Source organism: Lodderomyces elongisporus, chromosome 2, assembly GCF_030384665.1.
Source record: "Lodderomyces elongisporus chromosome 2, complete sequence".
Taxonomy (NCBI): domain Eukaryota; kingdom Fungi; phylum Ascomycota; class Pichiomycetes; order Serinales; family Debaryomycetaceae; genus Lodderomyces; species Lodderomyces elongisporus.
Genome location: NC_083674.1, coordinates 1,772,147 through 1,787,006, shown reverse-complemented (window position 1 = coordinate 1,787,006; position 14,860 = coordinate 1,772,147). Strand labels below are relative to the sequence as shown.

Sequence of the window (14,860 nt, the reverse complement as noted above, 5' to 3'; positions counted from 1 at the left end):
TCTATTTATTTAACTATTTATTTATCAATTTATTTAACTATTTTCTTTTCCCCTCTTAATTCTCACGAGCTCCATTGACTGTGTACTTCTCATTATATACTTGATTGTTCTTTAATCACCTATATCAACCCTATCTATCTTTGTAACTATCTATTGGTTGCCTCCTTACAAGATTCGTCTTGATTCTAATAATAGAATTGTTTAAAGAACCCTTCTCGCACTGTACTCAATGCTCTTAAAGAATAAAAACCCCTTAAATCTTACTTTTTCTCTTCTTTTTGCTCTTTTTTTTTTCCCGCTTTTTTTTCATGAAAAAAATAGCCAGTGCACTCTTTTCATTACAAATCAATCATAATAGTAATTAACCTAAAGAAAATTGACTATAATATTAATAATAAATAAATAAATAAATAAATAAATAAATAAATAAATAAATAAATAAATAAGTAAAAATATTAAACGAATCAATTTCATTCCAGTCTATATCAAATACAAGTTACACGGAGAGTTTAAGATAAGTATTATTACAGGTAAAGAATAAAGTTGCAAAACAAATAGACAAGTAACCTAAAACAAAAAAAAACCATTCCAGAAACAAAGGGTTATTATTGATTATGAAATTTCCACAGACTGGCTTGTCACATCTAGTTTCCAAATCGTTAATACAAATTCGTGGACCAGATGCCCTGCGATTTCTTAATGGACTCCTCACAACTCGTTTGCTCCCCACTATAACGAAGAAGAAACAACACACAATTAGTTCTAGTGATAACTCGGCAATTCATGCAACCTTACAGGATGTCGTTGATGTATCGACAAACTATGGACTTATGCACGAGGACATATATGATCCAGAACACAATATCTTGATAGGTCGTGATGGACTTAATTCGATGATTTTGAATTCCAAGGGAAGAGTAGTTACAGACCTATACTTGTATGCGATGCCATTTAGCACGTATCTACCGGAATCTGAAACTTGTACTGATAATGATTCACTCTGGGGAAAGACTTTGGAAAGTGAAATGTCTCAGCCTAACTTTTTGATGGAAGTTGATTCATCGCGCGTCAAATCGGTGATTCTGATGTTGAAAATGTATAAATTAGCATCAAAAGTGAAGATCCTGCCGAGAGATGACTTGAAATCATATTATTATTATAACGACTCTGCAGAGTTTGATGATTTTTTGGATAAATTGCAAGGAGAATATTTTACGTCTACAGTTCCACGAGCAGCATTGGATAGCGCTAATAGGTTCATAAAGGAAAATGCAGTGTTTCAGAGCAAGAAGTTTGCAACTGGCTTTGTTGGATTTGGAGTGGATTATAGAATACCTAATTTTGGAATCAAATTCGTGTCAAATAAACAAATAACCGCAAGTGGCACGGAGGCAGGATCTGGAGATCAAGTTACAATTGAAAATGTATTCTCTGATACTTTTAAGCAACAATTTCAGGTTCAGATGGTTCCCGAAGATGCAATAATTGACAGAAGATTTAGTAATGGATTATTTGAAACTGGCGATGTAGCAGCAGATGAATCGTCACTACTACCTTTTGAATGCAACTTGGACTACATAAATGGATTAAGTTTGGATAAAGGGTGTTATGTGGGTCAAGAATTGACTATTAGAACATACAACAACGGGATTATCAGAAAGAGAATATATCCTGTGCAATTTTTCAAATTGACAGACAATGCAAAAGAACAAATTAAGCAAGAAAGAGAGAAAGAACCGGTTCTTGAATCAATTTTCTTAGAGAATGTTATCCCTACTACTCCTTCTTCTAGTAAATTGACATTGTCACCATTACAAGATGTACCTGGTGATTCGCAAAACAAAGCACAAGAACAAACTAATGAACAAACACAGAAGAGTTCCTCGCCATTTGAAACTTCATCAAAGCCCGTACGTAAGAGGAAAAGTTCAAGTGGGAAAGTTATGTCATCTCGAGGTGATTGGGGTCTTGCATTATTGACAATAAGCGACGTAACAAAATCCCCATATTTTAAAGTAGATATGCCTTCTTCTTCTTCTTCTTCTTCTTCTTCTTCTTCTTCTTTTTATAATGATGGCGGAAATAAAGTTGAAGTTGGCGTTAAAGCCATAGTACCAGAGTGGTGGCCTATAGAAGAATAAATATGAATAGATATGTTAATAGAATTTTTTTCCTTTCTTCCTTTCCATCTTTCTTTCATTTTTTTCAACTGTTTCTGTTCATCAAAAATTTTTTTTTTTTTTTTGGGTAAAAGAATTAACAATGTTGGTAGTGATTCAAATAGGAAGACAAAAAAAGTGAAAACATGGAGCAAGTTGAACTCAGTAAATGAAGTTTTAGTCTTAGTAGTAGTGGTGGTAATAAGTCGTTTGATTTTTATCTCGTGCATCTCGTGACATAAAGTGTATGTATGTGCCACGCGATGTTCGTTAGTCGGCGGGGGTGGGGGGGCGGCGCAAAAATCCTGGGGAAGTTTCTCTCGTGTTTTCCTCTTTTTTTTTTCTTTTTCTTTTTTTTTCTTCCTTTTTCCTTTTTTCCTTTTTTTTTAAGAATCGTTTCCAATTTCTCACATTTCTTTATTTGGATCAAAGGTATTACTGATAAGATAGCAATTGAGAGTGATTGACAACTAAATAACACACCATGGCAGAAAACATTTCCGTAGAAGAATATCTGCAACAAATCAAACACGCAACAGCCATTATCGAGAGCAGAATTGGCGGCTCGTCTGAGTTGAAGCACCCAAGGGTGATGATTATTTGTGGCTCAGGCTTGGGTGGGATTGCAGACACATTGGATCCATCCTCCATAATTGAAATTAGCTATTCCGAAATTCCTGGGTTCAAGACATCTACCGTGCAAGGCCATGCTGGGAAACTTGTGTTTGGTTTAATTGGTGCCAACAAAGTGCCTGTTATGTGCATGGTGGGAAGGTTACATTTTTATGAGGGATATACTTTCCAACAGACTACATTCCCCGTCCGTGTAGCTTCCAAAATCGGAGTCAGTACAGTCATTGTTACCAATGCTGCTGGAGGAATTAACGCAGAATATAAGGCAGGTGAATTGATGCTTATTGAAGATCATATCAATTTCCCCGGCTTGGCTGGTTGGCATCCATTGCGTGGGCCAAACATGGAAGAGTTTGGGCCACGTTTCCAACCACTTTCGGATGCATATGATCACGAGCTCCGCAAATTGTTTGTTACTGTTGCAAAAGATGAATTGAAGTTGACAAGAAAGATCAACGAGGGTACTTACTTTTTTGCAGCAGGACCCACATTTGAAAGTCGCGCAGAGGTAAGGCTTATAAGAACATTGGGTGGTGATGCTGTTGGAATGTCCACGGTACCCGAGGTCATTGTTGCTCGTCATTGTGGATTGAGAGTGCTTGCATTATCTTTGATAACCAATGAAGGCGTTGGAGAAAAGCCTCCAAGTGCATTACACGAGAATCCCAAAGCATTAGATGAAGGAATGGCTAGCCATGACGAGGTATTAGAGACTGCCAATGAAGCATCAAAAGATGTTCAGAAGATTATAGAATCTGTAGTAAACAAACTTTAAATAGCTACTCAGAAAATGGGAAAAGGGACCAAGAGGGATAAGGAAACGGAGGATAGAAGAAAACAAATAAACAAATAAACAAACAAACAAAAAAACAGAAAAAAAAATGATAAGCGAGTTTAGAGCATAGGTTTTTAAATAAGTAAATTTTTTTTTTTTTTTCAAAACTCTGCTAGTTTTTATAAACTTTAGGCACAGTCATGCAGTGGTATATGTAATGGGGTTGACTTTTGTTAGTCTCTATCTTTTGAATTAAGGGTACTGCTGGACTTATACACAAAGGGTTTCGCATTTGCAAAAGTTGTTGGTAAGTAATATCAGACGCGCACTTTTTATCGTTTGTAGAATGAAAACAAAAAACAAATAATCTATCAACTCCACCATTGAATGTAATATTATCAAAACAAAATTCAACACTCAAAAAACGCTTATTACTCTATACCCCCCCCCCCTCGCGAGCCCGGTATCTAAAGCACCAGTTTGTATATAACCAAATATGGAGAATCCTCATGAACAAACACACAACATGCTTCTTGCAAGAATCATCAATAATATGGTATGTCTACAAACCATGACAAAAGAAAAAATAAATTAACTTTATTCCTCTACTTTATGATTTGTTCTGTTTTTCTAAAAAAAAAAATATATGTATCTCAGTTGACTAACAAATGTGTAATAGGAAAATTTGAATGAGTCGATTGTTGATGTCAACAAACTACTCCATCAGGCAAATAAAAACAACTTGGATAATGAGATGCTTGCAAACATGTGGGAGACTTACACTAGAAATGCAAAGTACAATCTACAAGTCACTGGTGAAATTGAAGCCCATGAAAGTGAAGCGGAGGTATGATTAATATACAGAGGAAAGAAAACAAAAATACAATGAAAGTAAACATTAAAATAAGAAAAGCATTGCTAGGATACAATACAAAATAGAGTCTCATATGACTATTGCAATGCTGAGAAAAAAAAAAACAGGAATAAAGTCAGTGAAAATATTAATCTTCAATTTTTTGCAAGTTCGCTACCAGAATCCATAAACAATTTAACAATTGTTGCTGCTGTTGTTGTATTGATCATTTTAATATAGCAGTCGAATTAAATTGACATGCATTTCATTAAAACACTCGAACCTGGAAGTCTCCAGTTCCTTAACCGTCCATAAGAGCTATCTCCTTTTCGTTTCCTTAGTTTTATTCTTTTTAAGATTGGATGCACATTAAATAAACAAAAGGTCACCTTGGAAAAGTAATTTTTTTAATTTTATTTTTTTTTCTAATCTTTTAATTTTCTTTGGTTTAATCTAGAGTAGATACTCCTCATTATTGATTGGGACTAATTTCCCATGGCTTTAATCGCTTTCATCAATTAAAACATTGGGAGCGATTGCAAATATTTGTCAGTTTCCTCAATAAATTTCAAGTTGTTTATCATTCCCAGGAACTCATTCTCTCTTAGCGCCAGCAGTCGATTTGAGGCGGTTCCAGCACTAGCGACTGTATTGCTGTTCTTTGTAGAAGTGTCCTCGTTCCACTTGAATTCAATAGGCAGTAATGGGTTTTCCACAACATATTTGAGAAAGAATATCGAATATAGTTGCTCCAAAACCGTTTGAAGCTCATTCACTGCAACATCACTAATAAGTATAAACTTAAATCGAGTCAAAGACTCCCAAAAATGAATCTTGTACTGTCCAAGTGTAAATTGTTTCAACTCATTTCGGCGCGCGAGAATCTCCATTTCTTCAGCATCACCCTTCTCAGATGCATTGTTCTTTGTCAAGTTTGACGCAATGAGTTTGAGCGAATGAAGAACTCCAAATAATAGTTTGGAATTATTTGCATCGTTATTTTGGTTTACTGAACCTGTTCGTTTGGAATTGATATCTGTCGCTGTTCCTGTTCCTGTTGATGTTGATACAGGTGCTGAAGGTAATGAACTGTTGATTATTGACGCTGAAGAAGCAGATGGTGGAAGTTGGGGCACGCCCGGGGGTTTTGTTGTTGAAGAATGTGGAAACTCTCGACTATAAATGCAATTGCAATGTCGATCGTATATAAGAAAAGAGTGTATGGTCATAATGATGACAAATAAAAAAGAAGGAGAAAGGAAAAAGGAAAAAGGAAAAAGGAATAAGGAATAAGAAAAAATATAAAAGAAAAAAGTTGTTAATGTTGTTGTTGGTTCAAAGATGCACAGTATTGTTACTCAGTGGTGGCCCGAATTAGATACCTATTTTATTTTGTTTTGTTTTTTTGGTTCTTTTGAAATTTTGAATTTGATCTAGTGAGGTTGAATTGTCTGGCATTTAGATATCACGTGACAATCTATGAGCTCTCTTTTCTCTCTGCCTCCCTAGATTCTTGTTTCTTTGTTTAGTCAAATAACTATTTCCAGCACAAACTCCTCTTATCGACAACATCTTTCATTACAAATACTCTTTCTGAGTAACATTACACTTTTCAATCTGGTATAGTATTTACTATTTTTTTTTATAGTAGAATATCGTAAAGAGATAGATGCTGTAGTTAGTTGATCCTAATGAAAATAATACATACATAAATATCTATATATATATATATATATATATATATATATATATAAGGAGCTTTATTAATTGTCTAAATAAATTCAACCAACTGTACCCATATCTATATATGGATATATATTTTAAATAAAAGCCGCCTTCTTCTCTAGCTGAAAACAATTGATTTCCTGTTTTCCTTTTTCGCTTTTCCCTTTTTTCTCTCTCTCTATATATATATTCTCATCTATGACGTGATACTTTTCTGGTTCTGGGACTGTCACCGCTGCCGAATAAACCCCTACCAATTTTCCCAAAGATAATGATTCCGCAAAAAAAGAAAGATCCGATCCACAACCACAAGGCAATGACATCGTTCGTTGTCTTTGAATAACTGGTAATGATGTGAGTGTTTTGTAAATAGATAATGATGCAGCACAAGGCGGTAACCAGAAGTGAGGACAAGAATCCTGAAATAGTTCCATCCAAAAGTAACCACAAACCGGGATTTATCAAGGACCAAATGATGGACACTTGCAAAAATGATGACCACTCAATTTTTCTAATTGCGTATGATATTCCAAGAAATGTGATGCAAGTCCTAATCAAGTCATTCATAAAATTTGTATTGCTCAATGATGTTGATGACGAGGTGGATGAGGTGGACAAAGTAGAGGAAGTAGACGAAGCTGACTGTATGGGGTTTGATGATAACAATCTTTTGGTGAAAATCTTTGGCAAAAGTCTATCAAAGATTGGATGCAAAGATGCCATTAACAACCCTTGTAATGTAAGTGCAAAAATCCCATCCAACGCACGTCCCAATTCACTGGTGTCGATATTCTCAATATAATTACCCAATTTGAATTTGGAAACAAATGAATAAAGAAAAACATGGGTGATGGTCAAGGGAAAGCTGGCCAATTGCTTGTCATTGAAATGGTCGTAATTGATATGTCTAGTGATTTCATTGTATAAATAAGCTGAGCTTGACAAGATTATAAGTTTCACAATAAATGGAAATTGGAAAGCATCATTTGCATTTGATGTAGCAATAAAATTGTTGGATCCACTGCGCCCGTTACCATCAACTTCATTTGGTAATCTTCGGGAAACCTTAAATTCCAAGTCTGATGTACTATCGGTAAGGTCATTCTCCATGTTCACAAATGAGTCGTTCTGGTAGTAGCTGTACAACTCCGGTTTCGTCAAGTTAATCATGGAATCCGTTCTGTCCATATCATTAAGCAGCGGTGCCATTGAAGTTGGAGTAGTTGCACCAGATGCAAGTGGGGTATTGCCTTTACTTTTATTGTTTGTATTGGAGATTGCAATTTTCCTCAATTCAGCCATTTTCCTCTAATCCTTTATAGCAAACTCCCTTTGAGAAAAAATTAAAAGTAAAAAGTAAAAAGTAAAAAGTAACAAATTAAAAAAATTAAAAAGAATAGGAAATAATAATATGTTTGTTATTCTGCAAATAAGTTTATAGTGCTGTCTAGCTATATGTGTGTTTGATACTGGAGAGTCAATGTCAACTTCTTCTTGTCCACTGTTGGAAGATTAAAAAAAAAAAAAAGAAAATTAGGGAAAGTACAGTGAATTAAAGAAATTGAAATACGAGCGTTCTTTCACTTTCTATCTCTCATATGATTTTCTCCTCTTAACTTTTTTTATTTATTTTATTTTTATTTTTATTTTTATTTTTATTTTTATTTTATTTAATTTTTTTTGTTCGGTATTCAGAATGAAAGATTTATGGGCTGGAGGAAGGGGGAGGCGGAAAGAAAGGCAAAATAGAAGAGAAAAATACAAATACATTCTAATGGATGATTGGGAGAGATATATATATATATATATACATATATATATATATATAGAAAGATATGTAGAAAGAGAGAACAGGATGGGAAAGTGCGTGTATATGAATGAGAGAGTAAGTGAATGAGAGAGTGAGTGAGTTGAGCTCTTCTTGTTACTAAAATAGGGCACTCCTGAATGGTGCCAGTATTAACGACGAGTACTCTTCTTTATAAATACAAACTGTATCTGATTCATTCTTTGATTGCAATTGTCTGATTTTGTTTATTGGAATTTATAAGCCCATTAAGGAGGATAAGAAAACACAGTAGCGAACAGAAGAACTCTACATAAACCTTTAAGATTTTTTGCGCTTGCAAAACAAAAACAAAACGTGAAAGCGCATTTATTACGGAGTTGAAAACTGGGAGCCAACCCCAACTTATTGAACACTACAAGATAAAGATGGTTCGCAACAAGGTTCATTCTAGTGAGAACTTTTTTCTTTCAGAAGAAGTAAGTGGTATAAATTACCAAAAATTCAACGGCGCAATTGAAAACAATTCCTATACTGAGAAGGAAGAAGCAGCAGAAGAGGCAAATGAAGACGAGGAAAAAAATGAAGAAGACAAAGAGGAAGACAGGTTAAACCAAGTGCTAGATGAGCTAGAGGCTACCAATTTTGATATTGATAGTGATAGCGATCACGGGAAGAATAACAGTTTTATAAATAAAAGATTAAGAAACGATGATGAAGAAGAAGATGACGACGATGAAGAAGAAGATGATGATGATGACGAGTATGACGAGGATGATGATGAAAATTTTGGTGGCGATCTTGGCAATGAATTTAGTGAAGACGATGATGATGCCGACGATGATTTCTTGATGGAGGATTCGGAAGAGGGCGATGATTACGATGACTATGATGATGGATATGACTTGAAAGATGCCCTCAAGAAAGCGGGGAATTTCAAAGTCAAAAATAAGAAAGCAAAACTAGCTAATACAGGAAAAACCTCATCCTCGTACAAACTGAGGATGATGAGGACGGAGAATCGAGAATTGGATCCTGAAGTGCGAATGCTTCTATCGCAAGCTAATGAAGCATTTGTGAGAAACGATTTGCAAGTCGCATTGGGCTTGTATACAGACGTCATCAAGAAAGATGCTCGAAATTTCCACGCATACAAGGCAATTGGTGAAATTCATAAAAATTTGGGGAATCTAAACGAGTGCTGTAACTTTTGGGTCTTGGCTGCCAACTTGCATTCCTGGGACCATGAGTTTTGGAGTCAAGTAGCCGAGCTCTCTGCCGACCTTGGACATATTGATCAGGCAATATTCTGCTATGGTAGAGCAATAACTTCGGATATCAAGAAATCTTCTCGCTTTATTATGCAAAGAGCCATTCTATACAAGGAGAAACACCAATTTGGAAAAGCCTTGGACGGCCTTCAAAAAGTTCGTCTGGTTTATCCAACTAACCCTGAGGTATACAAACACATTGCAAGTGTATATTCTGAACAGCGGCGATTGAATGATGCTATAAATTTGTACATGAAGATGCTTGATTGGAACATCAATGAAGACATCAATTCCGCTGAAGTGTACCCCAAGTTTGATTGGTCAGAGCTAAACATATTATTGGAACTACATATACAACATCGGTCTTTTAGAAATGGGTTAACCGTTTTAAAACTAACGGCAAGATGGATCCAGGATAGGTCGCAAGAGGTGTGGGACGATCAAGATGATTCAGAGTTTGATGTGAAAAGAAGATTTAAAAATTCTCATAAGCTTCTGGCGGTTGCTCGGCAAGCTTTTAATACTAAAAGATTTGAACTACCCATAGATATAAGATTCAAGTTGGGTGTTTTGCGACTAGGCGCGGGTGACAATGAAGAGGCTCTACACCATTTTGAATACTTGCTCGATGAAGACCCCAGCTCCATTTCTGACTTGTATTTTGAAGCTGGTAAGCATTTGGAAGATGTTGGGCTCTACGAGGAAGCCTTACTTTATTTGACAAGAGTAGAAGATGAACCTTCTCCGGAATTGGTTCGTCTTTTGGGTAAATGTTACATTGAGGGCGGTGATTTTCTTCAGGCTAAATATGCATACGAAGACTTGCTCAGTCTAGAACCCGAAAATGCTGATTATAAGCTTTCACTAGCAGAGACATTGTATCATTTGGGTGAAGAAACTAGAGCAGAGCATTTGATCAATGAAGTGCAAAGAGCCAACTCGTCAACAGCAACAGCAACAGCAACAGCAACAGCAACAGCAACAGCAACAGCAACAGCAACAGCAACAACAACAGCAACAGCAACAGCAACAACAACAACAACAACAATGCCAGAAGCTATTGATAATGAACTGCCTGAAAACTTGTCTTTGATCAGAAATAGAATCCGCAAGGCTGCAAAGCGTGTACGACTAACTGAGCTTGAGAAACAAGAGATTGAATTGAATGCAAAAAGAAAAGTTTTGGAGAAGTATACCCGGATGGAAAGGCTCCAAGATGCAGTTGACGAAGGCGACAAAATTGCAATTTCGGCTTGGATTCAATTGGCATCGCAGCTTGTTGAAATGTTTACAAAGACCAAAAGCTTTTTCCCCAAGGATAGGATGAAAAAATTTAGAGGCATATTTCGTAGGAATACAAGTAAAAAAATGAATTTGGACGAAAGGCTTGCGAGGGCATACAATTTATTGGAAGGCATCGATGACGACGATAATCTTGGACGTCACACTTTAACTTCAATGACTGAATTTAGAGGATTGAATTACCAGCAGTGGTTTGAGATATTTGCCCAATATGCTTTGTTGTTATGGAGATACGAATATGACCCAGGTCATGCAGATGAGATCTTAAATGTTGCATTGAGTGCTAGTATATTTGCTCAAGACAAAAATAAGGAAATCATATTGCAGGTGTTGAAGGTGCTGTTTGGAATTTCGGAGAACCTTCCTTCGACAACTGTTCAAACACATACTAGAAATTTGCTCAACTTGAACCAATTTTCTCCATTTGTGTACAAGTTTTATCTATGTTGCTATGCCTCCGGGTTAAAATTTTGGGAGAATTTTGCATGTTACAACCAACAAAAATATTTCCTTCGACAGCTAAAGGCATATGACTCGACATTTAGTGGAGTTCCTATCTCTGGTATGGCCTTGGTTAATGCAAATGTATCCAATATTGCCTTGGGAAAATGTCTTCCAGACTTGGTATACATCTATGCCAATATGCTAGGTGGAAACAGAAGTTATATTTCCTCTATTTTCTACATGAATCGTGCTTACGAGTTTAACAATAAAGACCACATGATTTGTTTAATTTTGGCGCTTCTTCACATTCATAGATCAATGCAAAGACTTACATCCAATAGGCACAATCAACTTCTTCAAGGTATCAGCTATTTTTTGGAGTACAAAGACTTGCGTCTAGGCGGAAAAGAAGTTGGTAAAGCTGGTGAAGCCGGTGAAGCCGGTGAAGCTACCATTTATGAACAACAGGAAGTCGAGTACAACTTTGGCAGACTTTTTCATATGCTTGGGTTATCTTCTCTTGCGGTGCAGCATTATAATAGAGTTTTAGCTCTTCTGGATAGCAACCATTTGGAAGAAGATTATGATTTGGCCACCGAGGCTGCGTATAACCTCACTTTGATCTATAACTTGAATGGAAATAGTTTGTTAGCTCGCGACTTGACTGAAAAATATTTAGTTTTGTGATACATAAAGATTAAATAATAAAAAGAACAAAAAAAAAAAAACAAAATAGAAGAATCAGTAAATAAATGAATATGTATATATGTATATATGTAAAAGAGAGAAGATCGGAAATGAAGATACACTCATCGAGGTATAAAACAATAGTCTGAGCACCAGAAACATTATCAAAACTGGTATCTTGACACCATAACAATACCACCAACGATATATATATATATATATATATATATATGTATATATTTTATATCCACAAATTTTATAATGGTCAGAGTTAAGCACAGGTACATTCTCTTTGACATTCTATATCCTCCCAATTCGTCGCTGGCTTCTCATAACGAATCTTTTCACGATTATGCAACATCTCAACAGAAATCACTTCTCACGCTTCACAGATCGTCTTCACCAGACATTTTGTACAAAAACATTCTTTCCACCATTAGAAAGTCTCTTGAGACACATTATGGCGAGTTGGGGGCAGGCTCAGCGGGACAATTAATGTCAGTACGGTACTTTTCAAATAAAACATCAACCGGAATAATACGATGTGATCGTGAACAAGTTGAACTAATTATTGGGGCAATGACTTTAATAACTAAGATCGATAACTGTTCGGAGAATGTTATATTCAGATGTTTACATGTTAGTGGAACTATTAAAAAATGCGAAGAGTTTGGCATCGAGTGGTCCAAACAACTAATGAACAAACTTGGGCAAAAAACATCAAACGAAATGAAGGAACTTGTTACAGAGATTGGACAATTGAGTGAGGAAGAGTATGAAGAACTGCATTGAGTTTTAAGGGCGATTTAATAAGTTCTATAACATCTATGCTTCTTTCTGTTTCTATATTTTCTATAACTATTGTGTTTTGCTAGATTGTTGAGAAATCTCATTGATATACTTGATAAAGAGTTTGGAGAACTCTTCAATTGCACTTGTGGATCCTAATTTGAGACTATTAAATTGTGGTAGGTATGCAAATATTATAGTCATTTCATTAGAAGGCAGGGTCAGGCAATTGAGAACAAAGTTATACATGACACCAGCATTAGCTCCAAAATACATATCCTTAAACTGGTAAATGTCATTTGAGTTTTGAACTTTCCCCAAATTTGATATAGTCATTGATGGCCTTCCGCCTCCAACTTTACCAATTTTGTTATTTAAAAACTTCCAAGCATTTGAAAATTGCATCATACCAATCTCCTTGAATGAGTTTCTTGACTTGATGCCAGAACAAAGTTTGTCACTAAACTCTTGCATTGCGGCATTGAGGTTCTCAATAGGAGGGAGTAGAATGTGATGGCCACACACCATTGTTCCGTATTTGAAGTTTTGAATGTCTTCTGAGTAGTATCTACGACCATTTATTGCCACATAGGAATCAGAACCAATTGGCTCGTCACCATGTGTTGCTTTGAAGACGGAATTTTGCAAAGCTTTGACTGCCACTATATCAAGCAAAGTAGTTAAAGTGACCTTTTGGGATCGACAAAATTGCATAAGTTTTTCCATAACCACTGCATCGAGTTTGAAAATCTCATACGCGGTGCTGAGATCCTTCTTGACAGGCTCTGGATTAGTCCATATCTTTAACGACGTGGCTGAAGCACTTGATTTAGAAGCCGAGGACCACCACCACCACCACCACCACGACTTATCAGCAACCTTTTGATACAATGGTAGGTAAGTTCTTAAGTGATGATCTATCACGCTACTGACTGGAGGCGTGTATAAATCAGTGGCCAGTTCGGCAGAGCCCATGATAGATTTAGGTAAATATTCAAAGTCTCTCTCGTAATCAAATAATATTATTGGTTCCAACATTTGAAAAACAACATTGTGGCCATCATCTTCACAAAGAAGGGCCATTTCTTTTGAAAGATCCTTTTGAAATTGAACACCAGAGAGCCCGTCATATTGACTATGATCAAAACATACAGAGATCAACTTGTCCTCATTGTTAGCCTCTTCCCAAACGATTATTTTCCATAACGGCTTTTCAACGTCCATCTGGAAGCGCACTTCATTTAATTGTTCTAAAGCCAGTTTATCAAATCTCTCAATTTTGCGGAAACTGACAACTTCGTCAAATACTATTCTCTTTATGATCCTAAGTGTCCAGTTATGACCATTGTGAGCCTCACTATCTGTACCTGGCTCTTTAAAAAAGTTATGTGCAAGCCAACTATTCTTTCTTATCATCATCTTTATGGCATTTGCAAGCAACGCATTAGAAAAATCTTTAGAATATTTCACAGTAATGTTGAAATTGCTATAAAACCCCTCTGAACCACGACAAATGTAGTATCTCTCGTTGAAGTCTGGGGACCTCTTGTGCCTTTCTTGAACTTCAACCATGGTTAAGCTTAAGTTTCTTTTGCTTCTTGTTCTTGATGTTCTTGATGTTCTTGATGTTCTTGATGTTCTCGTTAAACTTCTTCTCTCGTCATCTTGGGTGCGAAATGGAGCCTATAAATATTCTTAACTCGCTAATGAGTCATATAACGATAAATATAAGAATCTGATCATAAAAAAAACACAACCAATGATATGAATAAACAATTGAAAATCATTAGCTTTTGATTTCTTCTATTTTCTACAAAGATTTTTAAGCGTCTTGTGTAAAATAATAGAGTCATCATGGCCAGTCAAAATATATTGATGCCTCGGGTATTGAAGGAATATAAATTCCATACGAGCCGCACTGTATACGCGGAATCGATGTGCTGGAAAAAAAAAACAAAGTATATATTTCTCGTCGTTGACAATATTATGGAAATGAACTGTATGATGTTAGTTACCAAAATCGCCTCGTCTTGAGCCGTGGAAGGATTTTTATAGATGCATATATATATATATATCTTTCCTAATGTCAATATTTTTTTTCTTTTCCTTTTTATCTTATTCTTTTTTTCCACCTTTAGCGATGAATAATAAGCCCGAAGCAATGAAACCTTATATCCTTGTCATGTTTACTTGGAATTTTGAAAGTGTTAGTGGCTCAATATTGTAAATGTTATGAAATGTAATAAGGGGATGGAGAAGGAAGAATAGAATCAAGTAAACATAAAAACAAATGCCAACAAGAAGACAAAACAAAAAGTTGTTGCTCAATATTAATCGAATGTTTAGAAAAGAAAAACAAAAAAAAAGAAACAAATAAAGAACAAATGGTAACGAGTAAATGACATATTCAATCAGCTTGTGGGACACTAGAATGAC

General features: G+C 35.7%; 6 protein-coding genes across 6 annotated transcripts; 4 read left to right on the top strand and 2 right to left on the bottom strand. All coding sequences in view use genetic code 12, as the record gives it.

Annotated features, from left to right (window-relative positions):
* Positions 1-614: 614 nt before the first annotated feature.
* On the top strand, positions 615-2,141 carry CAF17 (ccr4 associated factor; the record flags this gene model as incomplete). The annotated part of the gene is made up of 1 exon (XM_001527131.2): positions 615-2,141. One exon carries the CDS (start codon positions 615-617, stop codon positions 2,139-2,141), a length of 1,527 nt encoding a protein of 508 aa, XP_001527181.2.
* Positions 2,142-2,643: 502 nt separating this feature from the next.
* Positions 2,644-3,567, top strand: PNP1 (Purine nucleoside phosphorylase; the record flags this gene model as incomplete). Its single annotated transcript, XM_001527130.1, has 1 exon — positions 2,644-3,567. The coding sequence occupies one exon, from the start codon at positions 2,644-2,646 to the stop codon at positions 3,565-3,567; it is 924 nt and encodes a 307-aa protein (XP_001527180.2).
* A 1,371-nt stretch (positions 3,568-4,938) lies between these two features.
* Positions 4,939-7,447, bottom strand: PVL30_001981 (uncharacterized protein; the record flags this gene model as incomplete). Its single annotated transcript, XM_001527129.2, has 2 exons — positions 4,939-5,596; positions 6,534-7,447. The coding sequence occupies 2 exons, from the start codon at positions 7,445-7,447 to the stop codon at positions 4,939-4,941; spliced, it is 1,572 nt and encodes a 523-aa protein (XP_001527179.2).
* Positions 7,448-8,359: 912 nt separating this feature from the next.
* TFC4 (transcription factor TFIIIC subunit tfc4) lies at positions 8,360-11,635 on the top strand (the record flags this gene model as incomplete). Its single annotated transcript, XM_001527127.2, has 1 exon — positions 8,360-11,635. One exon carries the CDS (start codon positions 8,360-8,362, stop codon positions 11,633-11,635), a length of 3,276 nt encoding a protein of 1,091 aa, XP_001527177.2.
* A 261-nt stretch (positions 11,636-11,896) lies between these two features.
* Positions 11,897-12,427, top strand: POP5 (RNA-binding protein pop5; the record flags this gene model as incomplete). Its single annotated transcript, XM_001527126.1, has 1 exon — positions 11,897-12,427. The coding sequence occupies one exon, from the start codon at positions 11,897-11,899 to the stop codon at positions 12,425-12,427; it is 531 nt and encodes a 176-aa protein (XP_001527176.2).
* Positions 12,428-12,493: 66 nt separating this feature from the next.
* Positions 12,494-13,996, bottom strand: PVL30_001978 (uncharacterized protein; the record flags this gene model as incomplete). Its single annotated transcript, XM_001527125.1, has 1 exon — positions 12,494-13,996. The coding sequence occupies one exon, from the start codon at positions 13,994-13,996 to the stop codon at positions 12,494-12,496; it is 1,503 nt and encodes a 500-aa protein (XP_001527175.2).
* Between the last annotated feature and the right edge of the window lie 864 nt (positions 13,997-14,860).